This window comes from Eleutherodactylus coqui, chromosome 5 (genome assembly GCF_035609145.1).
Source record: "Eleutherodactylus coqui strain aEleCoq1 chromosome 5, aEleCoq1.hap1, whole genome shotgun sequence".
Taxonomy (NCBI): Eukaryota; Metazoa; Chordata; class Amphibia; order Anura; family Eleutherodactylidae; genus Eleutherodactylus; species Eleutherodactylus coqui.
Window position 1 is genome coordinate 186124065 of NC_089841.1, and position 20464 is coordinate 186144528.

Consider the following 20464-nt stretch of genomic DNA (forward strand, 5'->3'; position numbering starts at 1 on the left):
TGTCAATCTCATATGTCTAATCCATAGTGCAGGAAAATCTGACAAACTGTGTAGATATATAATATTAACTTATTTAACTTTAACTATATATTGCAGTGATGCTTATAAACTTATGCGCTGCAAAGTTAGTTCCACACAACATTATCCTGTTAAAAGATTCATTTCTGTATGGCTGCATTGTTTGAAGGGATGATGCTCTTTAGCAATTGACTTCCAGTTATACAGAATATGTTTAACTTTTTAATCTATTCTATATTGGTCCCAAATGTAGTAAACCCTGTGCTCATAGGGTTACTCTATTCAGTTGTCCTGCAGATGACTCATTTAAAGGCGTGGTATAAGTAGCAGTAATATACAGGTGCGTATAGCTATGCACTGTGGCATTCATCTACAGGAAGGCGAAAAACTTTCAAGATCACAGCTGTTGTGGCTCTTTAAAGACAGAGATGAACCTCAAATTCTGCCCTTTCTTGAATTCCTTTCTCATTTTTTCTTTTTTATTGACATGCGTGCGATCCAATGATCTTTCCCAAAGCGATACGGAAAAGACAGCAAGAGAAGGGGACACCATAACTATTAATTGTAGCTATGAGTCCACCAAGTATGTATTAATCTGGTATGTCCAAAAGCCTGGAGGATCTATCCTATTCCTTCTTCATGATCAATCTAAGAAAGAAGATCTGGATGAGGAGTACAAGGAGCGAATCTCCGCCAGTCATTTCCCAGAGAACAGAAACTTTCCCCTTACGATCAGGAACGTTCAACGATCAGACACGGGGATGTATTACTGTGCCCTAGAGCATGGCACCATGTGTACTACTGAAGTCTGTGTCATACTAAAACCTACCAACCGATACTGACTTTTTCATAGAACATAGGACATTTTATCAGCCATAATTAGAAATGTAAGCTAACTAATAAAAGCCTCTAAGTAATCTTTCCAGGTCCCAATACATGTTATGATTCATCCTGCATGAAACATACTGGATGGTCTTATTAGTGTCATAATCTGGTAGACACATGAAAGTCAGTATGGAAAACGTTTCTCAAGGGCCACTTGGCTACCTGTAAAATGGCAAGTGGAGGACAAAAACTGACCATGCATAGCTGCGAAGACTAAAAACAATACAAAGCAGCGGATAGGGTTGTAGAGCAGGTACTTTAGGTACAATATTGTGGCAATATTTTTATGGATGCACCTACATACGATGTATCATATTTTGTTACAGATCATGAAAATAGTATTTTTATGTTCACTCACATGCTTTTACAAGCTCTGCTAAACTGTCCTTACAAACCAGCAATTAACAGCAGACTGAGGTGGGATGTGCTGTGTATAGTACATTGTGCATTCAGCACTACCACAGTAGCAGAAGTCTCTAACTATTCAGTCTAAAATCTCCAGACTGAGAAATGGACACTTTTTAGTGGTAGAGTGCTTCTTAACGGAGTCTTAGGCAATAAGAATGTATAATAATAATTGTCAGAAAGTTAGTAGGCCTGGACACACAAATAGGTTTAGTTTTTGCATTGCTTTGGTTGCTCTGCCTTGACCATTGTCCAGCTTGGCATCAGTATTAACCAAGTTAAACGTTTAACACATCATATAGTAATAACGAAACATCCCAATTACACAACCACACCGCATGTCCATGGAGGACATAAAACTCTACGCTTCAAAACAAGCACAACTAAATCACTACTTCAAATATCGCAATACATTTCTACCACCAATCCAATCTTTAGTACTCATCAATTCCACCTTAATTTCCCATAATGTATCCTACGAAGGAGACATGCTTTAGCTAGAAAGGCAAATGATCCATTAAAATAATTTTAGCAATAAAACGAGTTGCTTTGTTGCACAATGCATTTAAAAATGTGAACCCCGCTGGGACAGAAATCTATGTAAGGCCGCATGCACACAGGCGGAAATTCTGTGGCGGGATTTTCCACAGAATTTTCACCCCTGGATGCCTGCATAGGATTGCAGTGCAAAACGCAATCCTAGGCAGATGGCCGCGATTTGTCCGCGTGAAAATATACGCAGAAAACAAATTGCAGCATGCTCTATTTCTGTGCGGGGCTCGCAGAGGCTCCCACAGAAATGTCTCTCCCGGAGTCCCGGCTTCCCTCTACGCATGCGCCAGCTGACCAGCAGCTGGCTCATCAAAGAGCCAGAGCCACGGGAGAGGTGAGCACTGCACTGCTCCTTGCAGGGGCTCGGATCGGGTCCCACTGCGAGAATTCACACAGCAGGATCTGACCCAGCCGTCTGCAGGTGGCCTAAGTGATGACAATCTCTGCAGCACTGTAATATATGTTTGCACTATATTAATGAGTAAAGTAAACAAATAAATAAAATGTTACTAGAGCTTAGACATAGTACAGGGGCTACAAGATCATATTTAAGAATAATGACATAAAGAAGGGCCATAGCATAGGCCTGCAAGGCCATGGGTGGAGGCTATAAAGTGCAAGAAAGCTTTGGGTGGACTTGGAGAAAAGTGCAGGAAGTGACAGTCCGAAGACAGGAGAGAAGAAGAGACAGCACAGCAAGAAAAAGAGGAAAGTCTCACCCTCCCGCCCTAGAAGAGGATATAAGGGGAAATATTGGTGAACTTTAGCGTTCGGAAAAAAAGAGAAGGGATGTGTTGCATTGTCATGGCAGCAGTGGATGGGGAGGGGTCCTTGGAGTTGGCATAAAAGTGATTAGGGAGGAAGAGCAGGGGGTGGATTGCCACTTACCACTCCCCCTGTGATTAATGGTTACTGGTGGGTCTGTCGCTCCTTGGCTCTGACAGGGAGGAGTCTATGCAGAGACGGTGGAGTGTCTAGTCTTGTAAAGGCTAATGGGCCTCCGATTCAGGAGGTGGGCGGCTGGAGACAATTGGATCAGTTGCTGTGCAATGGGAGGCATTTCGGATATTTCCCTTAAATGGTGAGGCAACAAATTTTTCCGGGCTCCAAGGATCTCCCCTATTCTGTGGGAGAATGTTAATTGTTATTGTTATAAAAGTTTGTTTTAATAAAATAGCTGCTGTGACCTAATTATCCAAAGAGAGAAGGTATCTTTCTTCATTTGGACATTTGGGTTAGAGACTTGATGCAATTAAAGGTGAAGGGCTACAGCAGAGAATGACTCCGTTATACCCAAGTTATGAATTTATCACCCTTGATTAATTTACATTCAGGTTGCATTACTTAAGAGACCATGACTTTGAAGTGCTGCATGTACGTTTACAGCTATGTGTCTGACTCTGTCAACTCTCCAGCTGTACAGGAACAAGTTTTTGAACTATTGTATTTTACTGTGAGCAATGACTGCTTAGCTTACACTTGACAAAGGAGCATAATTGGAAATCATCCACAGTAAGTGAAGTTTTGTCTTTTTAACCAAAACAGTAGTACCTGTAGTAACTTTCATAGTACTTAAACTCTAATAATAACTAGTTTTAACTAAAATAACTTTGAACACAAATTTTTAACATTTGCCAAAATTAAATGTTACATCCAGTATTTATTAATTATTGCAGGCAAATTTAATGTAGGCCATAAATTCCATAACAGTGAAAAAGTGCTTAAAGGGATTTTCTCACAGCTTAAAATTGCTTCACAACCACTTTGTCCATCCTAGTTGTTGCTGTCCAGGACATGTGACTGCTGTAGCCAATCACTGGCTATGGCTGCCTGCAGACAGCCGGGTCGGATCCCGCTGCGAGAATTCTCGCAGCAGAATGTGGACCCGTGCCTCTGCACAGCTCTGCGGCTCTCCAGCTCCTGGCGTCTCCTCTCTGCACTGTGTGCAAGCTGCCGCCCATCCAGCGCATGCACAGAGAGAAGCCGGCCCGTCACCACTGACATTTCTGTGCGGGCCTCTGCGAGACCCGAACAGAAATAGAACATGCCGAGATTTGTTTTCCGCGTTATGTAATGCAATCCTATGGCAGCGGGCACGGGCGGAAATTCTGCAGGAAATCCCGATGCGGAATTTCGGCCCGTGTGCAGGGGCCTATAGAGGGTCACTGCTGTGACCAGTGATATGTCCTGGTCAGCGGCAAACAGTAATGAAAAAATTGTTGTAAAGTAATTTTACGTAATGGAAAAACCAACTAAAATTGGTTTTCTATAGTTTGTAATTACCTATCACCTAACTAAAGCAGCATAAACTAACTTAAGGTGCTGTTAGGACAGGTGACAGGGAGTCGGGTGAGGTATTTTCATACTTACTGACTTCCTGGCTTCCACACTAGCCAGCAATCTAACTTTTTTTAAAGTCCCGTGGTCAGGTGATGCGGAAGAGCGCTCAGTAGTGTACTGGGTGTTGCATTGAGTGTCACTCTTCCTGAAGAAAGGAATAGGGATTTGCTAAGTATCTTTAAAGGGGTGGTCTCGCGAAAGCAAGTGGGTCTATACACTTCTGTATGGCCATATTAATGCACTTTGTAATGTACATCGTGCATTAATTATGAGCCATACAGAAGTTATTCACTTACCTGCTCCGTTGCTAGCGTCCCCGTCGCCATGGTTCCGTCTAATTTCGGTGTCTTCTTGCCTTTTTAGACGCGCTTGCGCAGATCCGTCTTCTCCCTTCTTCTCCCTTCGGCTCCGCTCGGCAGCATCGGCATTTTGGCTCCGCCCCCTTGTAAGCATCATCGCGTAGCTCCGCCCCATGACGTGTGCCGGTTCCAGCCTCCTGATTGGCTGGAATCGGCACATGACGGGGGCGGAGCTACGTGATGACGCGAAAAGGGGGCGGAGCCAAAACTCCGATGCTTCCAAGACCAGCCGAAGGGAGAAGATGCATCTGCGCAAGCGCGTCTAAAAAAGCAAGAAGACACCGAAGTTAGACGGAACCATGGCAACGGGGACGCTAGCAACGGAGCAGGTAAGTGAATAACTTCTGTATGGCTCATATTTAATGCACGATGTATATTACAAAGTGCATTAATATGGCCATACAGAAGTGTATAACCCCACTTGCTTTCGCGAGACCACCCCTTTAACTTGCTTCTGCGTCGCTGCTCCTACCAACTTTAGGTTACTTGTTCCTACTAACTGAAAGTCAGGAGTAAATGTGGGTCTGCAACTGAAATCAGCTGAAGATCCACAGCTAAATCCGAGTCAGTGTTGTGGATTTGATGTGGAAATATTGCGGATTTTGGCGCAGATCTGCCGTATTTCCACTAAATGTGAATGTACCTATAATGATGACTGCTGAGTAATAGAAAACCTTCCTCCACTATAGGCATGTGATAAGTAAGACTTCGTAATGTATTTTACCTCCACATACCACTTAATTCTAAATAGTTTGTTTACCTTTTTTTTATTACTTTTTACGTTGATATATTTAACCTAAACAATTCTCCACATGTATCAACAGATTATTTTGAAATATCATTTAGAATTATTTGGGTTTTACCTAGGACCAAAGTTTTTACAAAGCAGTGATTCACTGTGCATGTTGGTGCGAGATCGTTAGACTTTCAACAAGGCACTAGACTGACAGTGGAACCAGGTGAGCACTTGTTATTTGTACACAGGGTTTCTATTACTATTGTAAATGAAATACAGTATGTAGAGATATAAGAGTTTTACTTGAGTGTGATAACTTTCTACGGCAGGTCATCTTATGTTAAGCTATGGAGAGGCCATTGTTACTTTAACACCACAAAACTATTGAAATAGCAAATAAACTGCGGCACAGAACTCTTTTTTATATATATTTCGAGTCTCAAGTTAAACTATATCTGCAGATCTATTTGTATATCAGCGTGTACCTTTGATTGGCTCAGTATACATGTACTTGAAGACTGCTGTAATATGATAACATTTAGGGTTGTTGCTGCAATATACATTTTCCATGCAGTTGTAATGAATCAACAATAGATAGCCAAAAAAAACTATTGTGATTTGTGTCTAACTTGGAGTTATAATGTTATGGCTGTTGTACTGCTGCAAACAAATATCAAAGCTTACAAAACCTATATAACCTCAGCATGCATTAACTAACGTCCTCTTCATAAAACTAAACAACCAAGACATGGAAAAAAATAATGAACACACTAATGAAAAAATATTATACAATATATTTCATACCTCAAATATATATATAAAAATACAATAAAATACACAGACAGATAAAAAATGGAAAGCTGCTTGGACTCCAAGAAAAAATAGTAATACAAGCCCCTCTCTAGAAAGATGGCAATTCACAGCAAGGGATGGAAAGTGCATATGCATATTGTAAATACCTGCAAGTTTTCATAAAGTGCAACTAAAGAAATATGTTGTTTAATAAATATAAAAGTGCAAATATTAGTATATATACCTGTGTATAGTCAATATACCCACACACAGTAAACTGCACATTTAAATATCTAAAACTGCAAATAAAGCAGCAAATAGAAAATGAAATTAATGCCAATAACCATTCCCAGCATATATATTAAATCTGATACATACAAACAAAGGGCAATAATAATACAAGGGCAAGGATGTTAGAAAACCACATATATTCAATCAAACGTGGTAGAATAATAGTGATATGATATCAGCCACCTACCCTGGCAAATGATGGTAACACCTGGAGGACCATAGCAAAAAAACCCGCTAAATTTAGGATTGTCGCCTCAATACCCATACGCCATACAGTTTCAATAAATAAACTTATAGTAGATTGCCACAGAACCATATTGTGATTTGCAACTAAAACATGGAGATATGGTGTTATGGCTGTTATACTGAAGCAAACAAATATCAAAGCTTCTTCATATATATATATATATATATATATATATATATATATATATATATATATATATATATATATATATATATATATATATATTCACTGTGTCACTTGGGGGTAATGTAGCATCAAGAGAGCAGCTTCCTGGACTCCAAAGAGATATTTTGTGACGCTAAGTATCCATAAAATAGCATATAAACTCATTACAATTCAAAAGAAATGTTTTTTTTTCAGTAGTTAAATAATTTAGCTGGAGAGTATAAACAAACTGCCTAGCCACACATAAGGCACTATCTCACTTCCAGATGAAACATTTACTGAGGTCCCTCCTCAGTTCCTTGACTCTCACTGAGCTCAATTTAGTCCATTCTCAATCCAGTTTCTCTTTAAGGCTACATTCACACGGACGAGCAAGATATCAGGTCGAGAAACGAGGCCTAATATCACGCTTGTCAACAGAAACTCTGTGAAATGGAGATCAAAGAAGTCTCCATCTCACTTATTGAACCCTAAGGTTCCATACTACTTCCATCCTACTTTTCATCCCTATGCAGCTTTTCCATAAAGATAGAAAGCTGGGACAGAGCCTGCACTAGATAGAACATCACAGTGTTGAAAGGCCCTAAGTCATGTATACTGTCTCTGACAGCAACGGAATCTACAATGCTCAGTAGTGCTATATAATGTATTGTATGATTTTTTTTTTATTATGAGAGTGTGTTAAACAGAGATAGAGAAGATATTTTACTCCCCTATGTGTGTGCAGTATCTGCAAACATCATAACAGCTAGTCTCCACCCACCAACTCAGTGACAACTGAAAATTAGAGATGAATGCAAGATACACATCATATAATGGCCAGACATCATGTTATTCTTCATGTACACAAAGGGCAGTTTATTCTGAAAAGTCCTTAAAACATTCTGGTGCTCTTTAAGTACAACTAAGTCATTTTTTATTTGCAGTTAATGTACCTTTCTTTTCCATTACAGGTGACAACAGAGTCACTGCACCCTCAGTTTTTGTGCTGAAGTCTCAGGATGAGAACTCCCTTGTGGCTTGCCTGGCAAAAGATTTCTATCCAAAGAATCTTGAGATCTATATGAATTCTACAAAGGACAGTTCTAGACTTGACAAAGTCTCCACAAAGCTTACAGCACAGGGAAAATATAATGCTGTGCTTGTGACCAACTTGGAGAGCAATAATGTGCAGTGTCAGGCCAAGCACCAAGAAAAATGGGTGACAAACATGGAAACCGCTTCAAAACTGAAAGGTACAATAGTATTTTACTTCCGCTACTATAAATGTATATCCTTTAAATAAAGTAATACTACTGTAGTTCTATCATATAGTAAATTTAGATATCATAGTGGTTGTGTGACCTATTGTATGTAACTAAATCCTATCTATTTAAAGGCTACCTTTTTGACCTTTTTTGATTAGATTAATGTATTTTTATGCCAAAAAAACTTTTTTAGTTAGAATTGATCAACAAATCTTAACTGTTTTTCTCCTGCGTTTGCAGTGTATAGCTCTGCACTACAAACCACAGGACTGAATTTCCTGTAAAGTCATCATTTACACTGATTGATGGATTTTGCAGCTGGCAAAAGGGGGGCGGTGCTGTTCACCCGGGGAAGGGGGAGCTTGAAGTTGTTTCCAGAAAGTCTTTATTATAATATAATTATTGACTTCTATTGTACAAGCCAGCCTGGAAGTCCGGGCGGCCAGCGCTCTTGTCTGCTTGTAATTACAAATGCTAGCTGCTGGACCCAACTTCTGTCAGTGATGTCAAGAAAACCTGATGGACCCATTAGAAGTCACTGAGATCCATAAGGATTTATTGGGATCCATTTGCAAACCAATTAAGCAAAGCTGACATAGCTCCGCTAAGAGAGGAAGACATGGTGATTAGTGAACAGAACCTAACCTGGCATTATAGAAATAACAATTGCTTTTTTGACTTTTTTTTCTATCACAGGCCTGAATAATCAGCCTAAAAATACAGATGAATCAGATTCCGTAAAATGTCAGCAGATTTCTGGTTAGTAAAATGCATCTGTATGCTTACAGTATGTTGTTCGCACACACATTTGCAACTTATAACATATTATTAACGGTCAGGACTTTCAACACTATTAGTTTGCATTGAGTGTTACTAGTCAGTAGTGAGGCTATAATCTATATATTTAAAGGTGAAAGCCCTCACTCACTGACTGACTAACTGAATCGCCACTAATTCTCTAACTTCCTGATGTTGTACAAACATTAAATTTGGCAGGAGCATTCTTTTTGTCCTAAACAAGAAAAGTAAAGGGGTCACAACTCGAAAATTAAATGCTAAGTGCAAAAGTATTGGCACACTTATGTAATGTAACTTCCCGGTGTCATACAAGCATGAAATTTGGCATGACCATTCTTAAGGTCCTAAATAGGAAAAATAATGGTGTCACAACTTGATTATTCAATGCTAAGTGCAGAAGTAAGTGCACCCCTGCGTAATGTAACTTCCCAGTGTCGCACAAACATGAAATTTGGAAGGAGCATTCTTTAGGTCCTAAGTAGGAAAAGTAAAGTCGTCACAACTCGAAAATTCACTGTCAAGTACAAACGTATTAGCACCCCTGTGTAATGTAACAAATCTAATTCTCTAACTTCCCGATGTCATTCAAACATACAATTTGGCAGGAGCATTCTTTATGTCCTAAATAGGAAAAGTAAAGGGGTCAAAACTTGATTATTCAATGCTAAGTGCAAAAGTATAAGCACCCCTATGTAATGTAGCAAATCTAATTCTCTAACTTCCTGATGTTGTACAAACATGAAATTTGGGAGGAGCATTCATTAGGTCCTAAGTAGTAAAGGGGTCACAACCCAAACGTTTACTGCTAAGTGCAAAAGTATTAGCACCCCTGTGTAATGTACCAAATCTAATTCTCTAACTTCCCAATGTCGTACTAACTTGAAATTTGGCACAGCCATTCTTTAGATCCTAAATAGGAAAAGTAAATGGGTCACAACTTGATTATTCAATGCTAAGTGCAAACGTATTGGAACCCCTATGTAATGTAACTTCTCGGCGTCATACAAACATGAAATTTGGCACAGCCATTCTTTAGGTCCTTAATAGGAAAAGGAAAGCGGCCACAACTCGATTATTCAATGTTAATTGCAAAAGTAAGTGCACCCCAATATCATATACCTTCCCAGTGTCGTACAAGCGTAAAATTTAGCATGAGCATTCTTTAGGTCCTAAATGAGGAGAGTGGGAGGGGTGGCACACTCTGCAGAGGGACATCGGTACATGCAGCCAGAGGAGAATCTGATGCTTCTCTATGTGTATACATATTTTATTCCTCGGTTCCTCTGAAGAAACCACGACTTCATAAAATTTTTAGTGCAAACAACACACGAAAACCTATACCAAGTTAACTCTGGTGAATCTGGGTATATCAGCTAGTTATGTGCACTGTATCCCCCCCCCCCTTCTCCCTATTTTTATTTAAGATTTTGCTTTTCTTTGTTTCTATGTTGATACATGCAGCCTATCTAAATCTAATGCTCCTCTATGTTTATACATATTTTATTGCTCAGTTACTCTAAAGTAATCTTGACTTTATAAAATTTTCTGTGCAAACAACACATAAACACCGATATCAAATTAGCTCGGGCGAAGTCGGGTATATCAGCTAGTGTTATGTAAGGACAAAGAGAGTTAACTGGCATGGAACAGTGAGTAGAGTGTATACTAGTAACTTATACGAATGCTGGCTAAAAATGTAAAAGGTCTTCCCAAGCAAACCAGGGATACAATAACAGACTACAAGAGACATTTATACATGTTGGTGTAGCTACATTGGAGATAAAGAATCAGAAGTTATCAATAGTGAATGTAAACACTGTTTAGGCTTAATTAGGCCCTTAATAAGGCAGCTTTTTTTTTTCTGCTTGAGGTTTGAAAAAACATAACTCTTTTATTTTTCAGATGAATTAGCTAGCTGAAGGCTTGTTTTTTGTGAGACTAGTTGTATTTTTTAGTGAAACTATGTATCAAAATAATGTACTGAAAAACTTTTAAAAAATTTGAAATGGAGTGAAATAGGGAAAATAATGCAAATAAATCATCTTGTGGGTGGGGGGATTATTTTTACTACAAATACACAAAGGCAAAAATGACATGATAAATTTATTCTGTTGGTTCGTACAATTACGGTGATACCAAATTTAAATAGTGGGGTTGTTTTTTTGCTGCACTACTTAAAAAATAAAATATCTTTGGAAGAAAATAATTTTTTTTTTTCTGTCATCTTCTGACAGCTATGCCTTTTTTATTTATCTGTCTGCATAGTTGTTTCAGGGCTTGTTTTTTGCAGGACATTGTGTAGTTTCTATTGGCACCATTTTGGAGTACATACAACATTTTGATCACTTTTTGTTCAAATTTTTCTTGGACATCGGGAGGCCAAAAAAGTACAATTGTGGCATTGTGTATTTTTTTCTGACAATGATCACTGTGCAGGAAAAATAATGCTTTATTTTAATAGATCAGACTTTCACAGATGCAGCGTTACCAAAATATGTTTGCTCTTTTTATTATAAATAGGGAAAAGGTTTTTTTTTTTTTTTAATTGTATCACCTTTTATTTTTTCTAACAAATCATTTTTTTCAACTAATTTTAATTATTTTTTTTAGTTCCTATAGAGGACTTGAACTTGCGTTTTTTTTAAATCTCTTATAGAATATAAAGCAATACCATAGTATTGCATTATATAGTGTTCTGACTTGCAGTATATCAAGACATGCCACAGGCAAAACTTGTTAGGCAATTGGCCATGTTAGCACTGGGGCCTTCAAAAGGCCTCATGCTTGTCAGGACAACCAAACAATACCTCACAATCTCATCGTGTGTGTGTGTGTGGGGGGGGGGGGGGGAGGGGGGCATTTTAGACCCCCTCATTATTGATCGAGGCATTTAAATGCCACAGTCAGACAGTGGCACTTAAAGGACTAATCAGCCACCACCCACCATGTATGCAGTGGGATCAGCTCCTGGTCCTGCTTCATACCAACCCCACACCCCCATGACCTAAATGTACGTCCTAGGGCATGAAAAGGTTTGTATAAATTATACTATATATAAGAAGGTCAGTTCTATGGGCACCACTTGAACTTTATTATAGGATCTCATTTGAGGATGGCACAGTGTGGAGGCAGATACAGAGTTGTGAAATTATCTTTTCTCCCACCGGGGATGAAAGCCCTAATGTTTTCAGGCACAATTGGTGCAAAGCTTGGTGGTTACAGAGTTTTTTAAGTTCATAAACTTTGCAGACTTTGGCAGATAATGTTAACAGCTGAATAGTCTTTCAAGAGGGTACAAAAAGTATCAGTTATAGTCTTTCATATAGGATACTTAGCATATTGGTTACAGTCTCTTTTAATCTCACAAGGCAACTTACTTGGATAGACCTTGGAAGGGCACATTGGTTTGGCATTCCCACAGCCTCTGTTCACCAGAGCAGTATTTCCCAGTTCATGCCTGAGCCCACAATACCGTCTACCTTTTCAGATAACAGACTAAAACTGCCCTAATTCTCCAGGAACACTTCTTGTAAGGGATTCTCTAAGGCCAGGCAGTCAAAAGAAAGACTTCACCTGACATGGGGCAAGACGACAGAGCAGCAAGTTACCACCCAGCAGGGTCTCAGGCTCAATAGCTTTAGTGCATCTCACTGGCTGGATCCAATTCTTGTCTCACAGACCAGGCCACTTGATACTTGCTACTTCCAGTCAGTCTCAGGCAGCTGACAAAGCCACAATTGACACTTGCTATATACTCCATTGTTAAGCACTAGAGATGAGCGAGCACCAAAATGCTCGGGTGCTCGTTACTCGAGACGAACTTTTCGCGATGCTCGAGGGTTCGTTTCGAATAACGAACCCCATTGAAGTCAATGGGCGACCCGAGCATTTTTGTATATCGCCGATGCTCGCTAAGGTTTTCATTTGTGAAAATCTGGGCAATTCAAGAAAGTGATGGGAACGACACAGCAACAGATAGGGCAGGCGAGGGGCAACATGTTGGGCTGCATCTCAAGTTCACAAGTCCCACTATTAAGCCACAATAGCGGCAAGAGTGGGCCCCCCCCCCAACAACTTTTACTTCTGAAAAGCCCTCATTAGCAATGGATACCTTAGCTAAGCACCACACTACCTCCAACAAAGCACAATCACTGCCTGCATGACACTCCACTGCCACGTCTCCTGGGTTACATGCTGACCAACCACCCCCCCCACGACCCAGTGTCCACAGCGCACACCAAACTGTCCCTGCCCAGCCTTCAGCTGCCCTCATGCCACGCCACCCTCATGTCTATTTATAAGTGCGTCTGCCATGAGGAGGAACCGCAGGCACACACTGCAGAGGGTTGGCACGGCTAGGCAGCGACCCTCTTTAAAAGGGCCGGGCGATAGCCCACAATGCTGTACAGAAGCAATGAGAAATCCAATCCTGTGCCACCTCCATCTGGAGCTGCACACGTGGGCATAGCAATGGGGAACCTATGTGCCACACACTATTCATTCTGTCAAGGTGTCTGCATGCCCCAGCCAGATCGCGTTTTTTTATAAATAGTCACAGGCAGGTACAACTGGGAATCCCCAACTCCGCAATGGGAATTCCGTGTGCACCCACAGCATGGGTGGCTCCCTGGAACCCACCCGCTGTACATAAATGTATCCCATTGCAGTGCCCTGGACAGCAGAGCTAACGTCAGATGAAATGCAGGTGGGCTTCGGCCCACACTGCATGCCCCAGTCAGACTGGGGTTCTTTAGAAGTGGACACATGTAGTTACAACTCCGTGTGGACCCACAGCATGGGTGGCTCCCTGGAACCCACCGGCGGTACATAAAAATATCCTATTGCATTGCCCATCACAGCTGAGGTAATAATGTCATGTTTAATGCAGGTGGGCTTCGGCCCACACTGCATGCCCCAGTCAGACTGGGGTTCTTTAGAAGTGGACACAGATGCATTTACAACTCCCTGTGGACCCACAGCATGGGTGGGTGCCAGGAAGCCACCGGCGGTACATAAATACATCCCATTGCAGTGCCCAACACAGCTGATGTAAAGTCAGCTGTAATGCAGGTGGGCTAAAAATTAATTTGATTACACTGTAGGCGAGGGCCCCCAAAAATTGGTGTATCAACAGTACTAATGTACCTCTGAAAAATTGCCCATGCCCAACCAAGAGGGCAGGTGAAACCCATTAATCGCTTTGGTTAATGTGGCTTAATTGGTAACTAGGCCAGGAGGTAGCCCAGTTAAAATAAAAATTGGTTGAGGTGAAAGTTTCAACGCTTTAAAGAGCATTGAAACGTATAAAAATTGTTTAAAAAAATTATATGACTGAGCCTTGTGGGCCCAAGAAAAATTGCCCGTTCGGCGTGATCATGTGAGGTTTCAGGAGGAGGAATATTATACACAGATTGATGAAGCGAAAAGGTCCCCGTTTTTGATGGGGATACAGAACGATGCTTCCATCCGCGGGTGCAGCCTACGTATTGCTTAGGTATCGCTGCTGTCCGCTGGTGGAGAAGAGAAGTCTGGGGAAATCCAGGCTTTGTTCATCTTGATGAGTGTTAGCCTGTCGGCACTGTCGGTTGACAGGCGGGTACGCTTATCTGTGATGATTCCCCCAGCCGCACTAAACACCCTCTCTGACAAGACGCTAGCCGCAGGACAAGCAAGCACCTCCAGGGCATACAGCGCGAGTTCAGGCCACGTGTCCAGCTTAGACACCCAGTAGTTGTAGGGGGCAGAGGCATCACCGAGGACGGTCGTGCGATCGGCTACGTACTCCCTCACCATCCTTTTACAGTGCTCCCGCCGACTCAGCCGTGACTGGGGAGCGGTGACACAGTCTTGCTGGGGAGCCATAAAGCAGTCAAGGGCCTTAAAGAGTGTTGCCCTGCCTGTGCTGTACATGCTGCCTGATCTCCGTGCCTCCCCTGCTACCTGGCCCTCGGAACTGCGCCTTCGGCCACTAGCGCTGTCGTATGGGAATTTTACCATCAGTTTGTCCGCCAGGGTCCTGTGGTATAGCAACACTCTCGAACCACTTTCCTCTTCGGGTATGAGAGTGGAAAGGTTCTCCTTATACCGTGGGTCGAGCAGTGTGTACACCCAGTAATCTGTAGTGGCCAGAATGCGTGTAACGCGAGGGTCACGAGAAAGGCATCCTAACATGAAGTCAGCCATGTGTGCCAGGGTACCTGTACGCAACACATGACTGTCCTCACTAGGAAGATCACTTTCAGGATCCTCCTCCTCCTCCTCAGGCCATACACGCTGAAAGGATGACAGGCCAGCAGCATGTGTATCCTCACCAGTGGGCCAAGCTGTCTCTTCCCCCTCCTCCTCATCTTCCTCCTCCTCCTCCTCCTCACCGCGCTGAGATATAGACAGGAGGGTGCTCTGACTATCCAGCGACATACTGTCTTCCCCCGACTCTTTTTCCGGCCGCAAAGCGTCTGCCTTTATGCTTTGCAGGGAACTTCTCAAGAGGCATAGCAGAGGAATGGTGACGCTAATGATTGCAGCATCGCCGCTCACCACCTGGGTAGACTCCTCAAACTTTCCAAGGACCTGGCAGATGTCTGCCAACCAGGCCCACTCTTCTGAAAATAATTGAAGAGGCTGACTCCCACTGCGCCGCCCATGTTGGAGTTGGTATTCCACTATAGCTCTATGCTGCTCATAGAGCCTGGCCAACATGTGGAGCGTAGAGTTCCACCGTGTGGGCACGTCGCACAGCAGTCGGTGCACTGGCAGATTAAACCGATGTTGCAGGGTGCGCAGGGTGGCAGCGTCCGTGTGGGACTTGCGGAAATGTGCGCAGAGCCGGCGCACCTTTAGGAGCAGGTCTGACAAGCGTGGGTAGCTTTTCAGAAAGCGCTGAACCACCAAATTAAAGACGTGGGCCAGGCATGGCACGTGCGTGAGGCTGCCGAGCTGCAGAGCCGCCACCAGGTTACGGCCGTTGTCACACACGACCATGCCCGGTTGGAGGCTCAGTGGCGCAAGCCAGCGGTCGGTCTGCTCTGTCAGACCCTGTAGCAGTTCGTGGGCCGTGTGCCTCTTATCTCCTAAGCTGAGTAGTTTCAGCACGGCCTGCTGACGCTTGCCCACCGCTGTGCTGCCACGCCGCGCGACACCGACTGCTGGCGACGTGCTGCTGCTGACACATCTTGATTGCGAGACAGAGGTTGCATTGGAGGAGGAGGAGGAGGGTGGTTTAGTGGAGGAAGAATACACTGCCGCAGATACCAGCACCGAGCTGTGGCCCGCAATTCTGGGGGTGGGTAGGACGTGAGCGGTCCCACGCTCTGACTCTGTCCCAGCCTCCACTAAATTCACCCAATGTGCCGTCAGGGAGATATAGTGGCCCTGCCCGCCTGTGCTTGTCCACGTGTCCGTTGTTAAGTGGACCTTGGCAGTAACCGCGTTGGTGAGGGCACGTACAATGTTGCGGGAGACGTGGTCGTGCAGGGCTGGGACGGCACATCGGGAAAAATAGTGGCGACTGGGAACTGAGTAGCGCGGGGCCGCCGCCGCCATCATACTTTTGAAGGACTCCGTTTCCACAAGCCTATACGGCAGCATCTCCAGGCTGATAAATTTGGCTACGTGCACGTTTAACGCTTGAGCATGCGGGTGCGTGGCGGTGTACATGCGCTTGCGCTCAAACACTTGCGCTAGTGACGGCTGGACGCTGCGCTGAGAGACATTGGTGGATGGGGCCGAGGACAGCGGAGGTGAGGGTGTGGGTTCAGGCCAGGAGAAGGTAGTGCCTGTGTCCTCAGAGCGGGGTTGGATCTCAGTGTCAGGTTGGGGCACAGGGGGAGAGGCAGCGGTGCAAACCGGAGGCGGTGAGCGGCCTTCGTCCCACCTTGTGGGGTGCTTGGCCATCATATGTCTGCGCATGCTGGTGGTGGTGAGGCTGGTGGTGGTGGCTCCCCGGCTGATCTTGGCGCGACAAAGGTTGCACACCACTGTTCGTCGGTCGTCTGCACTCTCAGTCAAAAACTGCCAGACCTTTGAGCACCTCGGCCTCTGCTGGGTGGCATGGCGTGAGGGGGCGCTTTGGGAAACAGTTGGTGGATTATTCGGTCTGGCCCTGCCTCTACCCCTGGACACCGCACTGCCTCTTGCAACCTGCCCTGCTGCTGCCCTTGCCTCCCCCTCTGAAGACCTGTCCTCAGTAGGCGTAGCAAACCAGGTGAGGTCAGTCACCTCATTGTCCTGCTTCTCTTCCTCAGAATCCTCGGTGCGCTCCTCCCTCGGACTTAATGCCCTTACTACTACCTCACTGATAGACAACTGTGTCTCATCGTCATCAGCCTCCTCACCCACTGAAAGGTCTTGAGACAGTTGCCGGAAGTCCCCAGCCTTATCCCCCGGACCCCGGGAACTTTGCAATGGTTGGGCATCAGTCACGATAAACTCCTCTGGTGGGAGAGGAACCACTGCTGCCCAATCTGAGCAGGGGCCCGAAAACAGTTCCTGGGAGTCCGCCCGCTCCTCCGAATGTCTCATTTTCATGGAGTGAGGGGGCTGGGAGGAAGGAGGAGCAGCAGCCAGAGGATTCTGAGTTGCAGCAGTGGACGGCGCAGAACTGTGGGTGGACGATAGGTTGCTGGAAGCACTTTCTGCAATCCACGACAGGACCTGCTCACACTGCTCATTTTCTAATAAAGGTCTACCGCGTGGACCCATTAAATGTGCTATGAATGTGGGGACGCCAGAAAAGTGCCTCTCTCCTAATCCCGCAGCAGTCGGCTGCGATACACCTGGATCAGGAGCTCGGCCTGTGCCCACACCCGGACTAGGGCCTCCGTGTCCTCGGCCGCGCCCACGTCCTCTAGGCCTACCCCTACCCCTCAGCATGCTGTATTACCAGTAATGCAGAAACAGAACGCTGTAATTAAATGTGCCGCTTATTGGCCTGTGGTTGGAGGCTGAGTTCGCTTACGGAACGCCAGGAAATAATTTTGCGCAAGCCTGCTGGAACACTTAGCTGGCTGCGTATGATTTTGTAGAACTACTACACCCAGCACACACGGACCCAGAACTCTGAGCACAGTGACAGGCAGGCCAAATAGATTTTTTGCCCAATATTTTTTAGAAAAGGCCCACTGCGTATATTCAATCAATAATATATGTTTTCTGTCCCTGCCTCCACAATTCTGTCCCTGGAGTATTACTGCAGGGCGCAATGCTCTGCACGGCCGATATACCAAAAAAAAAAAAAAGTGCAACACTGCAAAAAGCAGCCTCCACACTACTGCACACGATTAGATGTGGCCCTAAGAAGGACTGTTGGGGTTCTTGAAGCCTACAATAACTCCTAACACTCTCCCTACAGCAGCTCCAACACGATAGCACTTTCCCTCAGCTACGTCACAACGCATCTGTGGCGAGCCGCGGGAGGGGCCGATTTTTATACTCGGGTGACACCTGATCTCACCAGCCACTCACTGCAGGGGGGTGGTATAGGGCTTGAACGTCGCAGGGGGAAGTTGTAATGCCTTCCCTGTCTTTCAATTGGCCAGAAAAGCGCGCTAACGTCTCAGAGATGAAAGAGAAAGTAACCCGAACATCGCGTGGTGCTCGTTACGAGTAACGAGCATCTCGAACACGCTAATACTCGAACCAGTATCAAGCTCGGATGAGTACGTTCACTCATCTCTATTAAGCACATCACAATTCACCAAAGACATACAAAGCAACACAATTTATAGTCGCCTACTCCTCTCCCAAGGAATCCTTTGATGTACCATGCTCTAGTGTCCACACCCTTGACCAGAGAATTCTGTGACCATACACAAATAACATAAGAAGCAATAAACTGTTAAAGAAATACAGCATCTGTGAACAAAAGTGGTTACAACACATTGGGGCATAACATAATTCTGTATGGTCAGCGTCGTCACTTCACTAGAACAATTGTAGTTCAATATACAGTAGTAGAGTTCAATTCAAACACATACCTGCATACACACTTTACTGAATACTTCATAAGTATGTCAGTCATGTATCCTCAGACCATTTACTTTTTTGATAGTTCCCAAAATGTTGCATTGATTGTCCATGAAAGAACTAACTTATTAGAAATCTCTAGAGTTATTGTAGCTGAGAATGTACACACAGAATAACTCCCTATATCAAATGTGTTCTATAAATTAGAGCTAAAGCAACACATGTGGAAAATGGTATTTGGAACAATAAATGTACTTATAATATGATCTTTGCTGTTTTTCAGAAAGAAGCAACACCCTCGCCTTCATTGTCATTGGAATCAGAGTGCTGTTCACCAAAGCAATAGTCTTCAACATGATTATGACGGCCAAGTTCCTTGCACTTTGAGGTGACATCTGGCTTGCAATTTGGCATCCTATACATGTGATGGGACTGAGTATTACAGGGGTTATCTGAGAATAACAAAAAACATCAGATTTTCTTTTCAAAACAACTCTACTTTTGTCCACAGACCGTGTCAGGTTTCACATGTTGGCACCATTCACTTGAATGGGATTGACTTACAATATCAAAATCAGTCTCTTTTTTAACTAATATTAGGCAACTTCTTTAACCCCTTGAGTGGCACGCCCGGAAAAGTTCCGTGACGAGCTCCACTGCCCATAGTGATATACCCCGGAAGATTTCCGGGCTATGTATCACTATGGGAGCTGCAGAGCACAATGCCACAAGCTGTGACATTGTGCTCTGCCTGCACAGTCCCACAGAGAACAAAGCAAGGGCTTTGAAAAACCAGCAGAAGATATTGCCGACATGTCGACAATGTCCTGCTTTGTTTACAGGTTGCCATAGAGACCATCGGCTTGTCAGAAGCAAGCCGATGGTCTCTGTGGCAGGGAGAGCTGGTTGTTAGCTGTCAGAGGACAGCTAGGTACTAGCTCTTACAGCAGAGATCAGAGAAAACCTCCGATCTCTGCTGTGTTAACCCTTTACATGCTGCAGTCTATGTGACTGCAGCATGTAAAGGGCTGTCACTGCAGCATGTAAAGGGCTGTCACCATCGGACCCCTGGAATGTGATCAGGGGTCCTGATGGGTCCCTGTGGAAGTCCCCTAAAGGGACAAAAAAAAAATAAAAAATTTAAAAAAAATAAAAAAAAAAAAGTAAAAAAATTATTAAAAAAATAAAAAAAACACTTGTCTCTCTTTACTTTGTAAAAAATCAAAAATACAATCATACATGTGGTATCCATGTGCGTCGTAATGACCCAGAGAAGGAAGTTAATACATTATTTAACCCCTTAATGACATGGCCCCTTTTTTCTTTTTTCCCCATTTCTTTTTTCCTCCCCCCTGTTTAAAAAATCACAACTTGTCCCGCAAAAAACAAGCCCTTATATGGCCATGTCAATGGAAAAATGAAAAAGTTATGGCTCTTGAGACGCAACTGCAAAACTAGTTGAAATTCAATGATTAGACCATTTTAAAAAACCTGCCCTGGTGGGCACGACAGGGTGGTAGGAAACCCGCCACTCAAGGGGTTAAAGACTATTTAAAACATACTTCAGTTTTACATTTTTCAAAAGTAGCCCAGGTCTTCAATGGTTAATGCTTTGCAACCTTTTGTACCCAGTTTGAGTTCTATTAACCCCTTCCCGCTCCAGGAC

At 43.7% G+C, this 20464-nt stretch overlaps 1 gene segment (V, D, J or C); it reads left to right on the forward strand.

The window, feature by feature from the left end:
• The first annotated feature begins 618 nt into the window (after nt 1–618).
• LOC136628899 (T cell receptor delta constant-like) lies at nt 619–19272 on the forward strand. The segment is given in 5 exon segments: nt 619–781; nt 5483–5518; nt 7744–8025; nt 8734–8796; nt 19082–19272. Coding segments are annotated over 5 exon segments (648 nt in total).
• Nucleotides 19273–20464: the final 1192 nt, after the last annotated feature.